Raw genomic sequence first — 23,855 nt, 5'->3', positions numbered from 1 at the left:
AGCGTGGGATTACTAAGCTTGGATGTCAAGAAGACAGGCAATTAACTTAAGACTTCAAGCATTTGTAATATATATTTATTGCTTCTGTCTGCTAGGGATTCACTTTACCAGACCAGCTCAGATTGCATAGTTGTAACACAGTGCACACTAGCAGATACTCAAAGAAAGATGTAGAAAAGTCTCTTAACAGACTACTTTTATCTCAGTCTCCTTTCTGTTCTTATTTCTGTCAGCTCTTCCAATGCAAAAAAAAAAAAAAGAAATCATGAGACTGAAGTCAGCCTGAGAGTATCCAGGACAACAAACAGATTACATGGCCACAGCCCAACTAAATCGTATCAGTGCTTTAGAGTCATGCATCCTGTGCCAATGCTTTTACAGAGTTAAACTGCAGAGAACCTGCTGGTAAAGACCCTGCAGACCACCACAACAGAAGGAGAAAGGTCAATAGAATGAGCTTTACTGGGGGCGTTAAAGGGCTTTGCATGGTCTACCTCATTGCTAGGGTCCCACTCACCTGCTTTCGTTGTGATCTGGGCCCCACCAGCCGTCATGAATTCGACATTTCCCAAGTGAAGTGTCCCAGAAAGAAGTTTGAAGATGTCTCTGATTTCTTCAGTGCTGAAGTCCACCACCTTCATGGCAGTCTAAGCAAAACCATACTGCTAATGTTGGCTGTACATATAGCCAGAGTACAATGCACCCACCACACCAATACCCAACCTGTGTAAGATGTAAACCTCAGAATTATATTAATCATGAATAAAAGTGAAATATGATGGCACAGACCCTCTCTCAGCTGCACATCTATCAATAATCTTCACTGTCTCCTATTCTCTCCATCATTTACTCTATCCTCATCTAAAGCAGGTGGGTATTTGCCCTGTCCTCAAGCTGGACTTTGCTGCTGCTGTTGCCTGTCACAGGAAGAACATGCTCATGACTGTGTGAGGAAATTTCTTCCTGAACACTGGCAGTACAGGTTATAGATGTCACTGGACTGCTTCTACATTCTGCTTTATTGTCTTCCCTGAAGGACAGATCCATATAATATACCTAATTTGATCCAGGTAACCCCATAATTTCCTCTAGCTTAGAATAATAGATTTATGCAGCAAGATTTAAAACCAGGCTTTCAGCATTGACTGCTACATGGTTAAAAACAGATAATAAGCAAGCATGGTACATTCCATCTGTCTTAGTCCATGCATGTAAGCTTCGGTTCTTGGTGCATAAACTGACTTTGAGAGGTAGGACCTAGTTTTCATACATTCACCCTGTCAGCAGGGTGCTTCAGGATTCTAGTTCCCTTCTTTCCTCACTCCTCAGCTGAAGTATAAATCTCATGTTGCTATTGAAACTTCTGCTGCACAAGAGACATCTCTTTCCCTTTAACTCATGTAGGAACTATTGAAATCCTAAGCTGACTCCTCTCACCTTGCCTATCTGGTTTCAGATACATTACTAAAGCCCTTGGGTCAATAACCATTTATCAAACAAAACATGAATTGCATACTCATCATGCTAAACCCATAGCCTCCAGTAAAGTTACAGATGTCTATTGAAATCTGTGTGATATTTCAGGTGATACAACTTTACCAGAACATTTCAGGAGACACTACCTTTGACCAAACTGTTCCCCTTCTAATGGTCAATGTGAGATATCCTGCATCAGGCCACCTAGAGGGCTCCCAGGAACCATCATGGGGTGGAGCTTTTGGTCTCCAAAGTCTCCATCATTCTAAATTATTATTCATCCTTGACTGCTTCCCAAATACCCAATTTCTGTACAGAAAAAACAGTTTTGGAGCCTTGTTTTTACCATAAAAAGGTAGAGCTGAGTTTCAGACTGGTTGAACACCATATTTTGTCTTAGGACGAACAAATTCTGCCTGTGGGATCTATACCCTGCAGCATGTTTAGCCCATGAAACTGTGCTCAGAAGTTCAGGAGAAGATAGGACAGGACTCACCATGACCTTACTGAACATCTCTACATCATTCAGGTTCTCATCAGTCACACAACCAGACTGGTTCAAGTAGTGGTAAGTCTCTGGCTCAGAGAGAAAGAGGCTCTCTGCAATAGAGGAAATAGAGATAGGGAAGAGGAAGACAACAATTTATCTAGCAATCAGCCTTTTCATTCTATGATCTCTGATCCTCAAAACAATGCGTATGTTTAGCACAGGAAGAACTCACCTGAACAGATTCCATATCCCTAAAAATCTACACCTAAATAATGAATTCACTGGGGAAGGAGAAGAGGAGTGTGTGTGGTAACAAAGCCTGAAGATGGTATGTAAACAGTCAAATCCCAAGGTGCAGGCTTGCAGAATAATGCTTTAATACTGAATTGACTTAGAAAAATAACAGAAGATTAAACTCAATCTCATATAGAATCATAGAATCATAGAATAGTTAGGATTGGAAAGGACCTTAAGATCATCAAGTTCCAACCCCCCTGCCATGGGCAGGGACACCTCACACTAAACCATATCACTCAAGGCTTCATCCAACCTGGTCTTGAACACTGCCACGGGTGGAGCATTCACTACCTCCCTGGGCAACCCATTCCAGTACCTCACCACCCTAACAGTAAAGAATTTCTTCCTTATATCCAGTCTAAACCTCTGCTGTTTAAGTTTCAACCTGTTACCCCTTGTCCTATCACTACAGTCCCTAATGAATAGTCCCTCCCCAGCATCCCTGTAGGCCCCTTCAGATACTTGAAGGCTGCTATGAGGTCTCCACGCAGCCTTCTCTTCTCCAGGCTGAACAGCACCAACTTTCTCAGCCTGTCTTCATACGGGAGGTGCTCCAGTCCCCTGATCATCCTTGTGGCCCTCCTCTGGACTTGTTCTAACAGTTCCATGTCCTTTTTATGTTGAGGACACCAGAACTGAACACAATACTCCAAGTGAGGTCTCACAAGAGCAGAGTAGAGGGGCAGGATCACCTCCTTCAACCTGCTGGTCACGTTCCTTTTGATGCAGCCCAGGATACGGTTGGCTTTCTGGGCTGTGAGTGCACACTGCTGGCTCATGTTCATTTTCTCATCAGCCAACACCCCCAAGTCCTTCTCCGCAGGACTACCATGAATTTCCTTTTTTGCCCAACCTGTAGCTGTGCCTGGGATTGCTCCGACCCAGCTGTAGGACCTTGCACTTGGCATGGTTAAACTTCATGAGGTTGGCATCAGCCCACCTCACAAGTGTGTCAAGGTCCCTCTGAATGAATAATGTACACAAAAAATAGTCTTAACCATACACATACAGTAAAGACCTCTAAGTTAGTTATTACCACTTGAGGCAGAGTTCCAAGAGTCACAGTAAGATTTCTAAAGCTAACCATGTCATTGCTGAGCAACAGTCAAAAACTGAATACATTTCAGTTCCTCCAGTTTTAGAAGGAACACAGAACTAAACACAAAACCAGAATTAGGTCTCTGTACATATCTATACCACAACCTCATCTTAATGATATCTGCATGTTTGATCCCCATTTTGAAAAAGATAGAGGAGAACAGAAAGATATATGAAAAAAGGAGACAACGATGATCAAGAACTAGAAACGCATTACAGACGGGGGAAGTGAAGCAGCCTGGGACACCAACTTGGAAGGAGATGGGGAAGAATAGCAAAGATCTGCTGAAGAAAATAATCTACTTTGTATGCTTTCTCTAAGCACTTGCTGATAACCATGGTCTCCACTTTCCTTTTGTTGTAGATGGATCTCTGAGTAGACCTGTGTAGCCATTCCTGTATGAACTCTTTAGAAGTGAAGCCCTACTCCCACCCTGTGTCAGGCCCAATTCTTTCTGATTATCCTAACATACACAGAATAAAAGCATAAGGAAGTTCCCCAGTCCCTCAAAACCAGACTGCAGCTGTAACATGTTCCTGTCCACCTATATGACCTCTTCAGCAAGACCACCAGTGCTCAGCAGTGCCAAGGCAGCTACACACAAATGTTGTTAAGGGGGTGCTGTACTACCAAGAGGATTTTTCCACTGCTTGCAGCTACTGCTTTCTCTGCATCCCCTCTTCCAGACCCACCTCTCTCTTCCCTATGTACAGAGCCATAAATCCTTTATTCAGATACTAGGCATGCTTTTACTCTAGTCCTGCATCATTGCTGATCTTTCTAATTCTTCTCACTCCTCTTACCTATACTGAAGGTTTGTGATATGTCTGCCTCTCCAACATTTTAACTCCCTGAACAGCTCCCATCAGCATCTGAATCAAAAGACCTCACTCTTCCTTTGCCTCTAGCTAACTGCATTACCTCATCACAGTTACACAGACTTTTCCCTCCACCTCAGAATGCCTGAATTGCCTGAATTGTCTTTTCTATTAGAACATTTCTGTCATCCTCAGCCTATTTCTCTCAAATCTCCTTTCTGTTTCCTATTAAATCACCATATGGCCTTCAAGAAAAAGTTACATATCAAGTACCTGAAATATCCATGCTCTAACTGACTTACACCTGCTTCCCATGCTGGACTGGAAAAAGGACAGAAACATATTCCAGAAAACGAAATTACCTTTTTGCTCCTTGCTCACACCAGCTAGAAGCGCATAAAAGATGTGGTAATTCCTCTCTCCAGGGTTCTGGTGTACCACTCTGTTCTGAAACAAAGAATATAGGAGTAGCCAGTAGAAAGAGATTGCACTTGTGATTGTGGAGGCAAAGAGAGGACCACGATACAGGTAAGTCTCCAGGGCCAATACACAAGAGGGGCTTCTTCCAGTTCAGTGATGATGTTGTCTAAATAAGGTCTACATCAAGATCTTGTGTGCAACAAAGCATGTAGACTTGTCTGAACTCAGAGTGTACACGCATGGACAAACTGAACTTTGCCAATTCTGGCCCCACTACTCAGTGAGTTCTGGTGTTCAAAGTAACCTACATCAGAGCAGATATATCTGCATTTTGGAGTTGTAACCCCATAGTCCTCTCTATGGAACTGAGTTCCCAGGTACTTGTTCTCTCTTCTTTTACCCTTGGTAAACAGCTTTTTCTTGAAGTTTCTCTGTAATGCACAGAGTTTACAAAGAGAGGAGAACAGGCTCAGATAGATAGATAAAGAACAAACACAGACATTAGCTTTTTAGGTGATACTACTGCAACTGTCTCAACCAAGGAGAGGACAGTGAAGGAACTATGTGCTGTGACAGAGGCAACATCATCCTGGAGGAGATCTGACACTGCCCCAATTTACTGTGAAGACAGACCTCGTGCAGCAATTTGTAAAGGTGGTACCTACTTTTTCCAGTAAATCTGAACAGCATGTTAAGGAAAAACCACTCAAATAACATATTCACAGATTTGCTGATGACTGGCAAAGAATCTTCTAGACACATTAGGATGAACCCTGTAACAAGCAACAAATCATTAAATAACTGACACTTTGGAAAGTGGAACAAAGGGTGGTTCCAAACATCATCTCAGATCCTCTTTACTCTTTGTCCAAGGAAGTATCATGTGCCAAAGATCCATTTAAAAGGGCAGGGTCAGATAGAGCATAGGACCTACACAATGGTGAGGTAACCTTACAAAGGATGAGCCACATTAGGGATACCTAAAAAGATAAAGACGTCACTCTAATCTGAAAGTCTCTATTGCACACAGTAAATCTTGCATCAGTTGTCATTGCTTCTACAAGAGACCATTATCTTTAATCTGCTGAGCATAAAAAGCAGAGACTATGCAATCCAAGCCTGTTATTTACAACAGCAGTAAATTCATCTGGTTGCTACTCCAGTGGAAATTGGTACGATTTGTGGTCAGCAGCAGCTTTGAATATCAGCATCAAGAAATGTAGCCAGGGCAGCTTTAGCTGCCTCGTGCAGACAAAAGATAGGTCAAAGTCTTTGTGAGAAGGGTACATGGGCATACAGGGAGGACAGTGGTCATAGCACAACATAATTCGACTATATCCAGTCTTCCCTGTCCTTGTTGTCATTGGAACAGGCTCCTCAGGGAAGTGGTCATGGCACCAAGCCCATCTAGAGTTCAAGGAGCATCTAGATGATGCTCTTAGTCATATGATTTTGTTTTAGGTAATCCTGCAAAGAGCAGGGAGTTAGAGTCAATGAGCCTTACAGGTCCCTTCCAACTTGAGATATTCTATGATTCTATGATTCGTATTCCAAGGTCCACTGGAGATGGGCAGACGAAAACAGGGAGTCATCATTGGCCCTCTAAATTCCTGTTCTCTGCATCCAAATATTGTGCAGAATATACCGATTCTTAGCTTGCTCTCACTTTTCTAAATTGTGAATTCACTGGCAGACCTAACATAAGGGAACAATCTTCTCTGAACAATAGGATGCAATCAACATGAGGCATTTTCTTAGGCAGCAAATTCTAGGGATTTACTTATCAAGTGTTGTGACTGACAAGTGAAAATCAGACTATGTGTTCCTACCTAATGTAATACCTAGACAAAAGGATTTCAGAGTTATGTGCTGCAGAGTCACAAAAAAACATTTCCCTCTTCAAATTGCAAATTTTTCTCACTGTTATAAACTGGCTTTGAGAAACTGTGATGAAGAGATTTCCTGACCCACTCTGAGCTCCTCATCTTCACTCACTCCACCTGTTTCTGGTCCACTGAAGAAAAGGATACAATCAGTTACTCGTCCTCCTTGGATGTGTCCGTGTTGAGAGAAGTGCAGCTGGATGAACTTGCCAAAGCGGCTGGAGTTGTTGTTATAAATGGTCTTGGCATTTCCAAAGGCTTCCAGAATGGGGCTGCAGAAACAAGACAATGAAGATATGATTGGTGATGAGATAAAAACAAAGCATTAAAACAAAGCATGTGCCTAGCTCTTTGCCATTTGCACAGTGTGCACTGCCATGTGAGATTAATCTGTTACAGTATCAGACTGGACAAGCAGGAAGAGCTCAAGGGCAAGGAAGGATGGCAAGAGCAATTTAACAGGCTGCTAGATGAATTTTAAACCTTTGGGATCGGAGTTAATTAAATCAGTCCCCAGTGAATATGGGCTGCTGGCTGGTGCTCACGCTGTCAAGGGCATTCCTCACCAATGTGGCTTCAGGAAATGAAAGGAAGCAAGACCCAGCCAGGTATGCTCTTAGCACAGCAGTATCCCATGGTATAGACTTGTGGCTGTGGGGATTTTTTCAGGGTTTTCAGAAGCATCAAACATAGGGCAAGCACTCCATGGGTTTAAATCACATGCTGCTTTGTTTCTGCTTCTGTCTTTGAGAGAGAGGATAGTATAAACCATCTCTAAAAATTACAAGTGAATATTTTTGAACTATCAAACAAACATAGTACCAAACTGATTTGTTTGGTACTGGAACACACAAGCCCTTATTACTTAAATCTTACTTAGGCTGGTACAAGCCACACGGTTTCCAAGTAAAGGGACTATATACACACACTACAGATTTGAAAACTTTATTCTAAGAGAGCCACATAATCGACTTCAGGAAAAAAAATGTTGAGAAATAATTACCACTAAATTTCAGACAGGTGACAAATTGAAGAATTCTGTCTCCTGGTCACCTTCCTGTCTTCAAGGAAGTTCATACAATGCGGAGATTGGTGAGTTAAAATGCAGCTCAGCTCTTGCTCCACAGAACAGTATGAGAGAAAGCTCAAAGCATTCAAACTGACATGCTGAATCCAGGATTAAAATATTCATTTTTGCAATTTAGCCAATTCTAAAATAATCTGCAGGCCTGACAAGCAAGGAGCCATGGAGACGCTACAAGAACAAGCCTGTATGTGGGTCATGTTTATTTTTAAAACATGTAGTTTTTAACAAAAATTTTTGCTGTTATCACCCTGAGAAATACTGGCTTTTTAAACATCTCTATCAATCCACTGTGTGGTTCCACTGAAGACAGGGGAGATACAGGGTTATTTGCAAGTTAATAATTAACATGACAAATAATCACAACTACGGATACTGCTGGAGATTCTTGAAAGCTTCAAGCCTTGCAAGTGGTAGCTAAGTGAGAGCTGTGGTTAGGAAAGGCCCAACAACCTTCAGGAAACTTCAGGCAGTATTGTTCTAATTTATTTCTTGATAACATCACTTTAAAGAAACACAAGCATAGAAATTAGATTGCTCCATTATAATAGGTTACAACTACAGAAATTGCAGTCATAGAAATCTGTGTGCACAGCTCAGGAGGTTAAGTTCCTTGCCCTGGAGGATGTGAACTTCAAGACCCATGACTCTGAAAGAAGTATGTAAATAAGAACATTGCACTGGAATAAACCAGTGAGCACACCAACAGCATGAATCAACAATAATTAATGGGAACAACCAGAAAAAGGGAGGACAGGGTTACATTATATGACCACCACAGTTGCAGTGAGAGTGCAGCAACCAGCCAGACAATCTTTATGGCTCTAAATCATGTGAAATTAGATAAGCAAAGCACAAGGAAGTATCTTTATAGTTTAGCTTGGCAATGGGCTCATGCACGTGAATGCAGAATTTTGTCAGTGATGGGGGAGGAAACAGGCACGTGGGTGTCTGAGGCTGGCAGCAGCTGCGAGGTGGAGGGGTGGGTGAGTTGGTGCAGCCAGGAAGGAGGGCAGAGCAGACTGCCCACGCCAGCAGGCACATTGCAACATGGAGTTTGATGCCACATCAAACTGCATGAGGTGGAGCAGCGCATCAGAAAGGTGATGCTGGCTACTTGGCTGGATGTGGGCAGGGTATGTTGCAGGACTCAAAAAGATGGGAAACAGTCTCAGGAGGGCAGCAGAAAGTGAAGCCTGGATTCTAGAAATACTACAACATATGTAACTCCAGGATTCAGATGTATAGCTGAAGACAGAAAAAGATTCGAAGATTAGAGGGATGAATAACAGGAAAGGTGGTTATGCTGTCAGCAATGCCACCCAATGCAGAGAAGTGAAACAAACAAGGAAAGAAAGCTCACAGAGGAAAGTTAGCAGAATTTTTAATGGAATACTGGATATTTTCAAGAAGGAAAACAGACCAAATAAACAGTGCCAAAGGAGTTTTAAGAGCCTGATTTCTGATAAATATGCCAAGTATGAATGTTACAACACAAGCAAATGATAGAAAGCTGACGTAAAGCTTTGTTTATAATGCTGTCTGAAATTGAGAAAGAATCCAGCATTGCTCCTAGGTATGTGCTGGGGTGCAAGGATGAAAAGCTGCCATGAGCTAGCCCAAGGAGGGCCATTGGCAGAGCAAGTGAGGCTGAACCACAAACACATGAGGTAGAGTCAATAGCAGTGGCAGCAGCTTCTGGCTCTGGGCCAGGTCTTCAGCTTCTCTTAGGGAAAAGGTGACAATTCATATTGCCTGGCACTTACATTGCAATAGCCCGCTTAACACTAAAGATGTACACAAAACAAGTCACGAGGTCTTACTTCACTAAACCTCACAGCTGTGGGATCCTGCAGACTCCGGAATCACTTACTTTACCATTATAAGCTTTCTGGACCACAGTCAAGTTACCACTTAACTGCTAAGTGGGCTTGAGCCTTCTAAGCCACCTGCCTTAAAACAGATTCTGCAGATCTTGAGTCATGACTGTATTGCACTTAAGAGCTTTTACCAATTTTCCAATGTCCCTGGTGAAATCTGCACCCTGCAAAGCATAAATCATCCAACAATGGTCTCTCCCAGGTCCAAAGGCAGCAACCCTTCTGCTTGATGCTGCTCTGCTTACAAAGAACCTAAAACCAGCAATGCTCTTGCAGCTGCTATCTTAAACACTCCATGTCTGTTTAGGCTATTTCCCCCACAGTTACTAGTAACTTTTTGTGTCACCATCTTCCGGAAACATTCCTTCTCTCTGGGCCCTGAAAAATGCCACTTGCATGACAGTCACTTTTGCACAGATGGTTCAAAGGATTTCAGCTATTACACACCTAGATTCTGCTGCAGATATCTGATTTATTAACCTCTGAAGGTTACTGCAACTATCAGAGTCTCAAACTGGGACCAACCTGCAGCCTTGCCTTTGACAGTACTGGCCTGCAAGACCCCCAGCAGGGTATTCCAGTCACAGGCAAGACAGTCTTGTGTTGGGAAATTTTTATTTAACTTACTAAATAGAATTCAGGTGTTAAGAGAAAGGAGGACACAATCAATAAAATGCACACTTAAGTAAACATCCTTCCTTCTTTTTCCCAAGGCTTACCTGAAAATTGACATCTATTGTCCATATTTTCTTAGCCTCAGCTCCCATTTTACCACCAGTCCCTCACAGCTCCACCCTCAAGGAAGCTGGCAGCACAGAGGCTGGGGTTCCACACATGTAACTGTTTCTTTCTGTCTCTCTTTGCTTCCTTACTGGTTTTCTCCAACTGCAGTTTGCTTATTCACGTTTTCCTGATGCTTTTTTCCTTGGTGTCCCTGTTCCAGCATGGTTCACCCATGGGCCACAGTCCCTCAGAGGTGTCCCTGTCCTGGCATGGGTCACCACAGTCCCTTGGGGGTGTCAGGACCTCCTTTGGCATGAGGGATTCCCCACAGAGTTTGTCTCCATCCCCTTGTGGCTGCCAGTTTCTTTCCCAAACTTGTTTTATCCAGGCCAGATTGGATGAGACTGACCAACCTGGTCTAGTGGAGGGTGTCCCTGCCGATGACAGAGTGGTTGGAATTAGATGATCTTTAAGGTCCTTTCCAACCCAAACCACTCTATGATGCTATGATTCCCTGCCTACCTGATGCCTTGGCAAGGTTTTGGTGGGTGGTGGTTATTCCCCAGCTCCAGCCCAGGGCTTCCTCCCACACAGCCCTGCTGCAGCCCCAGCAACCTCCTTGCTCATGCCCCTTACAGCTCCCATGGACAGTTCTCCATGAAATAACCTGCCTGGACAGCAAGAGAGGTGCAAAGCAGTGCACAGGACACATGAGGCAAGACATACAGGGGGTCTGAAACAAACAGAGTCCAGGGGGAGAGTGAGGCTAAAGGAGGAGACCAGGAATCACAATGTGATGGAGACTCACTGGAGCACAGACACAACTGAGAACTGTAGGAGATGGGGGTGACCTGAGACAACCAGAGAAGGATGTTACCCATGTGCCCTCCAGATACTGATACAACAGATGTAGAGCTGGAAAGAGGGACAGTGGAGTGATGTGCGGGTGAGCTCTAGGGTGCAGCCGCGTGTACTGACAGAAGGAGAAATCCCAGCCGTGGCTAGAGGATTCTGGCTGCCACAGGCACCCCACACTGCTGTTGGAAAGAAGCCTAATTCATCCACAGGCAGCTGGAAGAGAAGTCAGTGTGAAGCATCCTTTTAAGACCACAACTGCTGCATTTCCCTGATACTACACCGTTCAGCTGCATGAGCCACATGTCCCAGGTTTGCCTCCATCCACAGCACAGCTATCCAGAAGGCAGAGCCCTACCAAAGACAGGCTGGCCCAGCATGACAGCATCCACAAGGATGGACCCCACACATCAGTGAGAGTGACTGTACCTGCTTTCCAGGATGGCTTCTTCCACGTGAGTGCTCTTCTCAGATGCAGGGGCCCCGAGGGAGGTCTGGCTCATAGCTGACAGAAATTTCAGCAGCAACTTGGTGCTCTCAGTCTTTCCAGCTCCACTTTCTCCACTGTTAAGAAAAAACTGTACATTTCATTCACAAATCCAGGACAGACAGAGCTAATGACCATCCCACCCACAGCAGAAAAGTGATCTCCAGGAATAAACACATGGCGTCTCCACTGTGGCAAGCAGGGATCAGGCAAAGGGTAGGCAAGATGGTATGGATATTCAGGCAGATGTTGTTGCAAATGGAGCAGCAGGAGCAAGGCATGTAATGCAGTCTGGGAGTATCAGGTTGTCCCATTTCTAACCTTATCAGAACACACTGGCTGTCATGACGCTTCCACAAGCAGCAGTAGCACTCGTTAGCGGTGGCGAAGATATGGGGAGGCAGCTCACCCAGGCGGTGCTGTCTGTACAAGTCTATGGCATCCACACTGTACAGACCAGGGATAGGTTTGTAGGGATTTACTGATGCCAAAATGGAACCAATGTTTGTCTAGGGGGAGAAAACAAAACATAGCAAGGAAATAAAGCTCCTGGAAAAAAACAAAACAAAACAACGAAAAATCACAGCAAACCCAGACCTTGAAATAACTCATGGTGAAGGAAGGAAGCCTAAATAAGGAACTTAGGCTTAAGCAGAGAGCTCAGACAATAGCAAAGAATGTCAAATCCCAGGGCAGGGGCTGCACAACTGGGTCTGGATGGGGCTGAATTTTGCTGCTCTGCAATAAAATGTTCTTAGTCTATGAGTTCTATGAGGATGGTCAGGGGACTGGAGCACCTCCCGTATGAAGATAGGCTGAGAAAGTTGGGGCTGTTCAGCCTGGAGAAGAGAAGGCTGCGTGGAGACCTCATAGCAGCCTTCCAGTATCTGAAGAGGGGCTACAGGAATGCTGGGGAGGGACTCTTCATTAGGGACTATAGTGATATGACAAAGGGGTAACGGGTTAAAACTTAAACACGGGAAGTTTAGATTGGATATAAGGAAGAAGTTCTTTACTGTAAGGGTGGTGAGGCACTGGAATGGGTTGCCCAGGGAAGTTGTGAATGCTCCATCCCTGGTAGTGTTCAAGGCCAGGCTGGACGGAGCCTTGGGTGACATGGTTTAGTGTGAGGTGTCCCTGCCCATGGCAGGGGGGTTGGAACTAATGATCTTAAGGCCCTTTCCAACCCTAACTATTCTATGATTCTATTGTCTTTGCTGAATTAAGCTTACACAATTTTAAAACATGAAGTTGTCTTCATGCCCAGCTGCCTTGGATTATGCTTGAATCTGAAAAGCAGAACCAGGACTGAAGGAGTGACAGGAGATACTTTCAATGCCGCTATCCGCAGTCTTAAGTAGAGGGGGCTTAGTAATGTTCAAGTACCTTCTGAACAAAGAGGTGGGACACAGAAATACACACTCATGCACATGTGTGTGCAAAGAGCCATTAAAGCATATTGCTTTAATTCTGCTGGAAAATGCTGTTTGGAGCAGCTTAAATCATTTGGTAAGCCAAGTCAAAATTGACAGCTGAAGGTGAAACTCAGGATTTCAAGTCAAAACATTTCTACATTTTCTAAGCATTTTATTTTGAAAATATTTATTTTGAAAATCTCATTGTTCGAGAAAAGAGATAGTAGTTTAAAATTAAACCTAGAAAGCCTAATATTGAATTTCTAATGTATTCTTTTATGAAGTCAGAAGTAAATTAATTTCAGGTTTTGGGCATGACCTTTTTGGTTCAGTCAACCAGCTCAAATCCAGTTATTCTCAGAGCTGCACTTCAGAGCAATGGTGCTACCACTTTCCTAACAATGACTTTGTAATATGGCCAACATCCAGCTTAAATCCTGCTGCTGCTGCGATGGCCTCCTTCATAAGGACAGCATGAACTGCTCTACTCCAGGAATACCCATTCCCAGCAGGGGTGATAGAGGAAACACTTAGCTGTGGCAGGTGCCAAGCTTTGTGGCCAGGGATACCATCTAGTATTATTTCCAAACCATGAACTACGAGTCACCACATACGTATACAAGGATTTGTATGCATCCGTTGGAGAAGCTGTAAATAAAACACCTGGTGATAAGAAAGACACGTGCTTTCTCCCTGCTAAATGGAATCTGAGGCCATACTGCAATGCCAAGCTCTGAAGCCAGACTGAGAAATTCTGTAGTCACCAAAATATTTAGGACTCATTTATGAAAGCAGCAGTCAGAGGTCATCAGAGGGAAAAAATCCACACAGGCCTAATTGCAGTATCAATATGAACAGGCTAGCATGCAAGTCCTGAGGACTCTCTGACATGGAGTTTTGTGGGAAGAAATATAATTCATTTGTGATGAAAGTAATAAGCAAGCAAATGATCTTTGGCAAGACAGGGGTGAGAAAATAGGAAAGCACTGATAGGGCAAACACAGATCAGGAAAAAGCACTGTACAAGCAGCTGAGCAACATTGTCCAGAGACTACAAGACAGAGATCTCCATCCTAACATTTCTCTCAGATCATCACTGCATTTTTTTCCTCTCAGATGTTTCATTTTCAGTTTCCCACTCTAGTTCCAGCTCTCCCAAGGAAAGGAGCTCTCCCACCTCAGTCCCTCTCAGTTCCTCCACTACAGCCATCTCTTTCAAAGGTGTTTCTAGGAAACTTTCCCATCTCCCAGTTGCAGTCTTTTCATGACCTGCAGTCCCTTACAGACAATTTCCATCCACAAATTTTAACAGTGGTAGCATTTGTGAATCAACTATGTGTATACCAGCCACTCCATTAGCAAGGAGTGATGATCCCCAGAGAACTCTTTAGAGCAGGACAGCCATGCATGGAATGTCTGCTTCTCAACAGAATCAAGACAATAGATCCTATTTGGGTGGTTCAGCCTGGCAATGCTGGGGACAGCACAAAATGTGGCAATACAGCCCCTGGCTCATTTATACATCACTCACATTATGTTGGGTCTACTTTTATTAAGGGATACAGGAATTGCAGCAATTAAAAGAAAAGGGAAGATGCACTCCTAAAAGCTGTAGGCTGTTGCTGTTCTCACATAATTTCCTTAAACAGTTTGATAGAGATTGAATAGGATTTCTTTGGAAAACAAAAGGTATTGCCAAGATTGTCAGTATTCCTGTAGTAAATTAATTATAGGTACCACACCAGTCTATATACTGCTACCTACACTCCCTGACCAAATAGGACCCCTTTAGGAGGTCATGGTAGGATGCCTCCAGGCATCAGAACAGCTTAGAACTGCACTGCCCTTTTCCACAGCAGCTGTCCACATTCTCAATTTTCCATCCTTTCATTATTTTTATGATTTTATTAGTATTTTTAACACTAATTATCAGTATTCCATAGTACCCTGCACTTTAATGTGTTTTCCAGGCAAATAATTGTATTTCTCACCTGATTCTGGTCTCTCTGATTTCCTTCCAAATATTTTTGGCCTTGACTGAAAAACATAACTCCTCTCAGTACAGCTTCATCTGCAATCTTAGCCTATGTTCTATCTGTGGAGACTGTTGAGGATGATATTAAATGAACACAAGCTCTGTAACATTCATGGTGTTAACAGATCACTGCAAGTCATTAGGTGACAGCTGACATTCTCAATTTCTGCTTAACTGAAAACTGTATGCAGCTGGCCTATGGCAAAAACTAATTGTTTGTGATAAGGTAACTGCAACTGCACTGCAGAAATGCAAAACAGTACTTCTATGGTTTGGTGTTCTCCAGGTCAGACACTGCACAGATATACCCAGATACAGTCCCACTCACAGAGGGACTTACAGCCCTTCACTGGGGGGCTCTTCCCAGCACTGAGCACATTACAGAAGTCAGGTTCCGTCATAAATCTCAAAAAAGATCAGATCTGAGATGCACAGCTGGCATTCGTGCACTATGCACAGGCCAAAAATTACATCATGTCTAAACTTTAACACCTTTACACACAGATGGAGGAGGCACAGAACTAATACTGAATAGAAGAAGGAATGAGGATCTAGTTGAAGATGTCCCTGCTCATTGCAGGGGCTTGGACTAGACAACTTCTGAAGATCCGTTCAAACCCAAACTGTTCTATGATTCTATCAGAGCTAGAGGAAAGGTTTCAGGAGATACAGCTGCTGTGACACTGTTACAGTGCTGGCGGTCTTGCAGCTCGGGTGCAAGGCACAGACTGAAAAGGGAGAGAGCCCTGCCTCACATTTCAAAGTGCAAGGAAGAGGAAGTGAGAGGAATATATCCATGTGGGCAAAGAGCTACACACATAGTGAATATCAAACACAGGTCAGGAAGAGCAGCAAGGACAAGGGCCACCAGAAGAGTGTGTGCACATGAGTACAGCCATAGGGTCACAAGGCTGTGCTGATGGACAACAAGCAAGGAGGATCTACAGCAACAAAAGAGAGAATTTGCAATCTCCTCCATGTCCCTGTGCAGGAGATGGTTCAGAAATGGGGTCACTTTATTGATCATTTCCTGGAGTACAGGTGCATATGGTTTGGTTGCCTTGGTAATAGTTGCTATGCAACACAGAGATTCACATTTTTCCTGTCAAAATCTGAAAAATTCTGGGTGCACATAGAATGGACAAGCAAGGTGAGAGTAAAGCAAAGTAAGGCAGTTTTTGCAATATATCCTCCTGTCCTCTCCACTTCTCAGCAGAGCACGCTGCCACTCCAGCACTCCAGGGATGTCCAGGTGTCATTTCCCTCACAAGTTGTTTTCCTAATGCTTGCCTCCTTCCTGAGGGCCTGAGGGAAATCAGGAGGTGCTTTGAGTCCTCGTCTGTGCAAGGACAGCAGGGCAACTCAAAAAAGGCACAACTGCACATAAAAGCAGAATTAGGTAACAAGCTTGCTTTCCTAGTTTTGGAAAGAGGCAATAGCTTCATCTGCCCGGATCAGAAGGAATACTCAGCAACAACCTGTGTGCAGTGCACTTTTCAGCCTACTTGGCCATATAAACCTCTGAACAACAATAATGGGGAATCTGGGGAACATGAATGCCAGCTTGTAACACATGGATATTCATGGAGCTGCACGATTATGACAAAGCCTAGAGGCGAATGTTCATGTTTTAGAAGCTCCTTAGATGCAAAGATACCGTACTGATAGAGGAAGGATCTCACAGGGCTGAGGGAGCTGGCAAGGCAGGGAAAAAAAAAATCTCATTTTCTATTCACATGAAACAATGCTCAGGAAACAATGCTTAAATCAGTATCTCACATGCTAAGTGGCATCAGAACTAAACAAAAATCATTAGCCAGAAGCGATGTGGCCCAGCTTGAGCACTTACATAGATGTTACCCTGTTGATAGCGCTGGTGCAGGTTAAGCAGGATGGCAGCTTCATGTAGATCTCCCAGCATGGACATGTCTTCTACCCCATCAACGCTGGTTTGGTGCATTGGCAAGACCTTTTCTCTGGTAAGGGAGGCCTTGGGATACTGGAACACCTGGAAGAATGGGGGAAAGGACAAATAAGTTCATGACATGTGGGCACACGGTCTTGTTCCCTACCAGAAAACACGCCCCTTTTCACAGCTTTATACTTCAGCACTGGAAAAAGAAATGAATAATGCACAGATCTGCTCCCTATTTTTATAGTCATTCTTCCTTTCCTGTTCCTACCTGTTTGAGCTTGCCAGAAACCACACAGAGCACTCTCTTCTTTTGCTAGAGTCAGCCTCTCACCTTCACTCCCGACAGGGACAGATCAGTGCAGGGTTACTTGTTTTTTAATAAAATCCCCTTAGCAGGAGCAGGGCACCAACTTCCAGCTGCTCTGGGCTGCACAGGTATTACACACTACACTTGTAACTGTGAATAATGATGGCAGCTGCTCCCAAGAGACCGGGAACAATCCTGCACAAAAACACAGGTGGCATCATGTCTCTCTGGGAGATTGAGGCAAAGCTTATTCACATTCCAGGTTTGGCCCTGCACTCTCCATAGAAGCAGCCAGAGTGTCTGGGAGGCGTTGTCATGTCAAGACTAGAGGAAAGCAAAGCACATGAGAAGCCAAGTAAAGGAGTGACATCCTATAAGCACACTGGCATGTATGTATATGATACAACTTTTTAAATGTTTGTGCAGTGACAGCTATTAACTTCTATCACTTCTCTGGGAAGAGTTTCTCCTTCTATGAGGCTGCACTCTTCTTGCCTCAATTGCTGCATCCTTCTTTCTGCTAGAGCTTCCTCCTCCTCCTCAATAACCCACTATTCCGCTATCAGGTCATCTTCCTCACCCTCTTTCAACACAGCTGAGATTATATGACTGTACCCTCCACCATAACCACATCCCAGCCCTCCTTTCCTCCTCCTCAAGTGCGATGCTGGCATTTCACAAGTTATTTCAGTTGCTTCCCACTCTTGGATTCAACCATGTGCCATCTCCCACCCAGCACCCCAAGCTGCACTAGATGGTAAGACCCAATATAAACAGATGGGAGACTTCATACAGGAAGCCTGGAGAAGCAAATGGGCCTGCAGTAACCCTTCCAAAGAAACTTGGGCTTTTCCTTCCCTTCTGGGGCTCTGGTCTCTACGTCATTTCCATCTCTGTTTGTCAGTCCTCTTCGGTGCCCGCAAGCAACTAACAGACTCCACAGAGAATGAACCATGATCTATAGCACTGATCTAACTCATTTCTCCTGCCTGCTCTCTTGGAGTCCTTGGGCTGCTGTAACTGCCAGGGAGGGGCCATCCACCAGCTGCAGGCTGAAGACAGAATTAGGTCACCCTGCCCCCTCCAACCTTGCCAGTCCCTTGCTGGGTGCTCATTGCTGCAGTGCATTGCAGGTGCCCAGCAAGTGCCCCTTCCCAGCTCTAAGCCTGCGCCCTTGCCGGTGTAAGGAAGGAATGACCTAGCACAGGATCCCTGTACAAGAACCCCGTGCTGCCTGTGAAGCCTGCACAGTTACAACAGCAGCTCTGCTCCTGGAGGGAGCTGGGAAGCAGAAGCAGGCTCATCTCCCTGGATGTGTTTGCCTCAGGTCTGCCCAGTCACACCTAATGTGATAAGGACTTGGTCTCTTCCACTTGGAAACCACCCACAGTCCAATATTTTTTGCCAGCCAGGAGGTTTTCAAAAATACATAGTTCGTGTTCATGAGCACCACAGGACAAAGTCCACTCCAGCACACAGGCTCTCCCCAGGCATCTTTAGGCTTCTCTGCACCACTTCTGTGTCTGGGTATCAGAGAGGTATGACTGCCAGCAGCAGGAGCCCCACTCCGCAAGCATGGCCAGGAGAAACACAGCAAGTTTCATTTTTATTTCTTCTTCAGAGCAGAGGCCTCAGTCACAAGAGAACTGATGGAGCAGGAAGGGAGAACGGGACAACTAAATTCAGTGAAGAGTACAAGCTGTAGATGCACAACGTGAACTGGACTCTGTCAGGAGCAAAACCACTACAGCACTTTCAAACCATGAGGCAGCAAACCACTCTGGCTCTCTCTTCTCTGCTGACCCGGACAAATTTTGGAAGGGGACAAGTCCAGAGCAGTATGATGTGATCTCTGCTTACATCTGCCTGGCACTTACTTCATTCACCACTGCATTGTCAGCACTTGTGGCTATTTGGACCAGAAGAGAAATATTAAGAAAACATCCAGAGAAAAAGCCAAGTGGACAAGTGTCCCGAAAGATACCAAGCAGTCAGCAGCACCTGTGCCAAGAGGCTGCTAAGAATGAAAAATAACTGTGTGATGGGCCAGAGTTTGTCTACTTGCTCTTGACGATGATACTGGAGAAACCAGGACCCTGAAGAACACCAGAGGCCCTAAACACACAAGTAAATTATTAGCTATTAGATCATCACCTGCTAAACCTGCCTTGAGCTGCCTCTGGCTGGGATTATTCAGCCATTCCTCTCAAAAAAAAAATATCTGGTACAAGATCCTCAAAGAATTAAGCAGGTGCTCTGGGAGGACTGCAGCAAAGATGGATTAGAAGCATTGGCTCCAGTATCCTCTGGACAGACACTGCATAGGTGAAACACACTCCTTGGAGGAGATGTCTGATGCCCTCCAGGCATCACACTGACACCCTGGCTCAGGCTACCTGTGTGTCCCTGAGACTGGGGAAGTTCACCTCATACCCTTGTGCATCACTGAACCCCTAGAGCCTCCAGCCCCACTGAGATTTGCGATATGAGGTCTCTCTGCCTCTGGAAGGCACCTTTGGCATGCAGAAGAAATTTCAGGCCTTCACTGGTGCTGGGTGACAGTTGACTTTTAATCCATCCTGTGTCCTCCAGGGTACAGACAAGTTTCCAGTCTCTATCACCAACAGACTGCAGTGATCATCCAGGATCCTTGAGACAGACATGTGGTAGTTTTTTGTTCCCAAGATTGTGTCAAAGGGGTTTTTCCAGAGGAACTGTGAGGTTTGAGAGACAAACACGACCCAGACATGATGACGCTGTGCCCTTAGAGCTTGCGAGGTGCTGCACTGATCCACCTCCAGTCACCCCAGTAAAGAAGAAGCTCCTTTTACTCCACTGCTCACTTTTGGTTCCCTCCAGCAATCTGCCAGGAGATCAGTTTGGAGGAACATCCTCCCCATCATCCTGTTTCAGGTAACATGGTAGCATGACTGAAGCAAGCCAGGCTGAGTTCAGCAGTTTACACTGCTGAGCTGAATATGATGGCTGATTTTGCCAGAAGCAAGTGAGAACACAAACTGTTCTCTCAGCAAAGCTGCCTCTGGAATATCCTTTTTCCAACCAGTTAACATTTAAACAGAAAGTTATAGGTGTTAATAAGCAGATCTTTCAGCTTTCACTCTAACTACAAACAAGCCATCAAATACCACACAGGCACTTCATAACACAGGCAAAGATTTCTACTTTCCCCCCAGTGATAAACTAATTTTGTCTCAGATTTAGCCCACAGGCAACAAAATGACCAGGACTTTCTCTGAGCCCCTGCAATGGTCAGGAATAAAGCAAAACCTGGTCAGCAGGCAAGCCAAGAGGAGGATTTCCAGCCTTGCTCACCAGGCTGAGAAAGGGAGAAATTATTCCTTCTCAATCTCAAATCCATCCTTTAGTGCAACCCTGGGCACTTGAGCAAAGCACCTACCTGGCATCTAAATTATGTTTATCCATATACAAAGTATTCGCCTGGTCTATCTGGAACATGGTTTCCAATCATGTTTTCCTAAGAGTTGGCTCCTCCTTTCCTCCCAGGAAGTGACATTTCTGATAGATTTGTTGCTTGAGGTGTTTTTAAGGAAGTGAAAACAAATAACAAAAGCTCTGAAGCATGACTGAATTTCTTACCTCAGAGCTGCAAGAGCTGCAGGAATGCTGCCCACAGCAAACATGAGAACACTACATTTAGGGATCCTAAAATCACAAGGATCAACTAGCCCATCCAACCCAAACTAAAGTGAAGATGTTTTGATCTGAGTTTTCACCTGGGGTAGGACAGCCAGTCCCTCCTGTGTTTATGAAGCAATGAAGGTGGCAGGTGAGGGAATCACATAGGGAAAAAAGCATTGACAAAAAAAAAAAACAACAACAAAAAAACCCCACAACCCAACACCAAAACCAAATCCACATCCACTTTTTTTTTTGACCTGTGACTCCAGCCAGCATTATCCTGTGCACACTTTCTAGCATGGACACAGGCTGGTGGTGGGGGCACCCACTCACCTGGCTCTATGGATTGGATTTCTGGTGTCCTTTCAGAGGTGCCAGGTGGGTTTGGAGGATTTTCCAAAGCCACAGCAGTGTATCAGAAGAGACAGGAGCAAGTCTAAGAGAATTACAGAAGTACTCAGCATTTGTTGAGCCTCCACAGGCTGCTGTGTTACTTGTGATGAACACTCCTGTGATCTCTTACAATGAGTTAGTGACTCCCAAAACACGGCAACTTCTTGAGAAAGGATTTGAGACTAGAGTAACTGAATGGAAAACCTGTGTGACTACTAGATGAGTTTCTGACTCTGAGAAACAAAACAGACTCTTCAAAAAGGAATGATGATTTGAAATCTAGTCCTTTCAAAGCAAGACTGAAAAATACGAATTTTACCACTGACTCTCCACAAACTGGAGTCCTAAGTCCTTTTCCCCCTCTGCCCTAATTTGTTTGCAGGTAAGAGGCCGAAAAAAAACTGTCCAATTTTCTGTAACAAAGCAGCTGCCTGCAGAGCACCATTCACCAACACAGCTGAGCAGGTCTAATTGCTAACTGCTGGAGGGCACAGTCCTGGGGATTTCCCAGTCCTCCTCCCTGCCCATGCACCAGTTTGACTCACTGAGAACCTCAGTGAAGGCAGTGAATAGTGTTCCCAGGATTAGTGAGCTGAGCTGACTCACTGAGGACATGGATGATTCCCAGAGGTCGCTTCCTACCAACATTACTTCACAAGCACTGCAGAAAACATGCCAGGGAACCACAAGGCACACAGGGCTGGAAATCAGGCAGGAAAGAAGCTTGTTCCTCCCTCTGGCAGAGAGCTCTGCTCTCAGAGGAGCTTAGCTGCCTTGTTGAACCATGCTGTGCATAGCTGCTGCACTTACACTGCTGACTGACACAGGGAGCACACTTCGTGCGCCCATGACCCAAACGGCTGATGGCAAAAGCTGCTGAAGCAGATGGTGGTGAGCACAACAGCCCTTACAGCAGCATGGCTTGTAAGAAGCACATTCCAGCAGAAGGGGCTGCTTATCTGGTGAAGCTGCCTCCTTCCTAGGAGCATTTTGCCAATGTAATGGTTTTGCTAGGCTGCTAATGCAACTCCTTCAGAGACGGCACAATAAAATCAAGCAGAGCAAAGCAAGTAGACAAATGAACAGAAGAAAAAGAACAATCTTCTCTTTTTAACCTTTGTTAGGCCTTTGCATGGTTTGTAACAGAACTGGGTCACTTTTCAGACAGAATTGCAGTATTTCAATTGATATATTTCATTTTAACATGAAGGTCATGCAAGAACAAGAACATCTGGAAACTTCATGTAGGCTACAGCCTCATGCAACCTTCACTTACCGTGCCATAATCTGAAGTGAAGAGCACATTTCCATCGGCACATGAGCCAACAGTGCATGGCTGCAGCTGGTCCTGCTCCCTCAGCCATACCCTGGCACCCTGCAAAAACCAGAAGACCTCCCATTAGAAAGAACTGGAGCCAGCAAGATCTGCACACAGAGTGCAAAAGCCCAAGGAAAGCTGGGGGAAACTGCAGTATTCAGAGATTACTTCAAAGCTACAGTTGCTTAAAATTTTTAAGCAAGTCCTAGTTACATTTTCAGAGAAACTGGTTTTGATTTTTTTAACATAACATGAGAGGAAGAAAAAGCAGTTTAAAGCAGCTTCATGTGGAACTAAATCAGCATAAGGAAACATCAATTCTCATGGAAAGAGTCACAGAATCCCAGAATCCCAAGGGTTGGAAGGGACCTCAAAAGATCATCTCGTCCAACCCCCCAGCAAGAGCAGGGTAACCTAGAGTACATCACACAGGAACTTGTCCAGGCGGGCCTTGAATATCTCCAACGTAGGAGACTCCACAACCTCCCTGGGCAACCTGTTCCAGTGCTCTGTCACTCTTACAGTAAAGAAGTTCTTCCTGATGTTAACGTGGAACCTCCTATACTCCAGTTTACACCCATTGCCCCTTCTCCTATCACTGGATATCACTGAAAAAAGCCTAGCTCCATCATCCTGACACCCACCCTTTACATATTTGTAAACACTGATGAGGTCACCCCTCAGTCTCCTCCAAGCTAAAGAGACCCAGCTCCCTCAGCCTCTCCTCATAAGGGAGGTGTTCCACTCCCTTCATCATCTTTGTGGCTCTGCGCTGGAATCTTTCAAGCAATTCCCTGTACTTCTTGAACTGAGGGGCCATGGAAAGATACAAGCACACAGAATAGTGGGTTCAACTGTCTAAATATTTTCAAGCTTAAGACAGCCAGTCATTAAAAGTCATTCTATAATAATAATAGGAAATGTAAATAAAGCACATTTACAATTTTATACACCCACACATCATTGTAAGTCAAGATGCTTCCAGAAAGTATCAGCAATAGCTAAGTAGAGTTCACAGAGCTTTGTTTGCCTCTCTTGCAAGAATTTTCTTTGGTAAATGACATGACTTGACAGTTTCTCTCATATATATATATATATATATATAGATACACTCACTGATGTATATATGATGGTCTTGATGTATACATAGTTTCACACACATTAAAAGATCTTAAATTGCTCAGTGCCTTTCAAGACAACCCTGAGCACAAAGGCAGATTTCTGGCAATACACATGCAGGGATCTGCAGGGTAAGCAGATCTGATCTGATAGTCTGCCTACCAAAAAAGTGCAGGGGAAA

General features: G+C 44.5%; 1 protein-coding gene across 1 annotated transcript in view; it reads right to left on the bottom strand.

Annotated features, from left to right (window-relative positions):
• LOC101875296 (unconventional myosin-X-like) overlaps positions 1-22,606 on the bottom strand; it is an 82,401-nt gene extending 59,795 nt beyond the window's left edge. Inside the window, exons 1-9 of the mRNA XM_031053156.2 lie at positions 22,514-22,606; positions 16,812-16,970; positions 11,834-12,021; positions 11,455-11,589; positions 6,631-6,755; positions 5,266-5,279; positions 4,543-4,627; positions 1,973-2,076; positions 518-647 (exon numbers count right to left, since the gene is read on the bottom strand). Coding sequence (XP_030909016.2) covers positions 518-647; positions 1,973-2,076; positions 4,543-4,627; positions 5,266-5,279; positions 6,631-6,755; positions 11,455-11,589; positions 11,834-12,021; positions 16,812-16,922 — 892 coding nt within the window. The 5' untranslated portion in view covers positions 16,923-16,970; positions 22,514-22,606. The remainder of the gene's footprint in view (positions 1-517; positions 648-1,972; positions 2,077-4,542; positions 4,628-5,265; positions 5,280-6,630; positions 6,756-11,454; positions 11,590-11,833; positions 12,022-16,811; positions 16,971-22,513) is intronic.
• Positions 22,607-23,855: the final 1,249 nt, after the last annotated feature.

This window comes from Melopsittacus undulatus, chromosome 4 (assembly GCF_012275295.1).
Source record: "Melopsittacus undulatus isolate bMelUnd1 chromosome 4, bMelUnd1.mat.Z, whole genome shotgun sequence".
Classification (NCBI taxonomy): Eukaryota; Metazoa; Chordata; class Aves; order Psittaciformes; family Psittaculidae; genus Melopsittacus; species Melopsittacus undulatus.
This window is presented reverse-complemented; position numbering and strand designations above follow the sequence as displayed.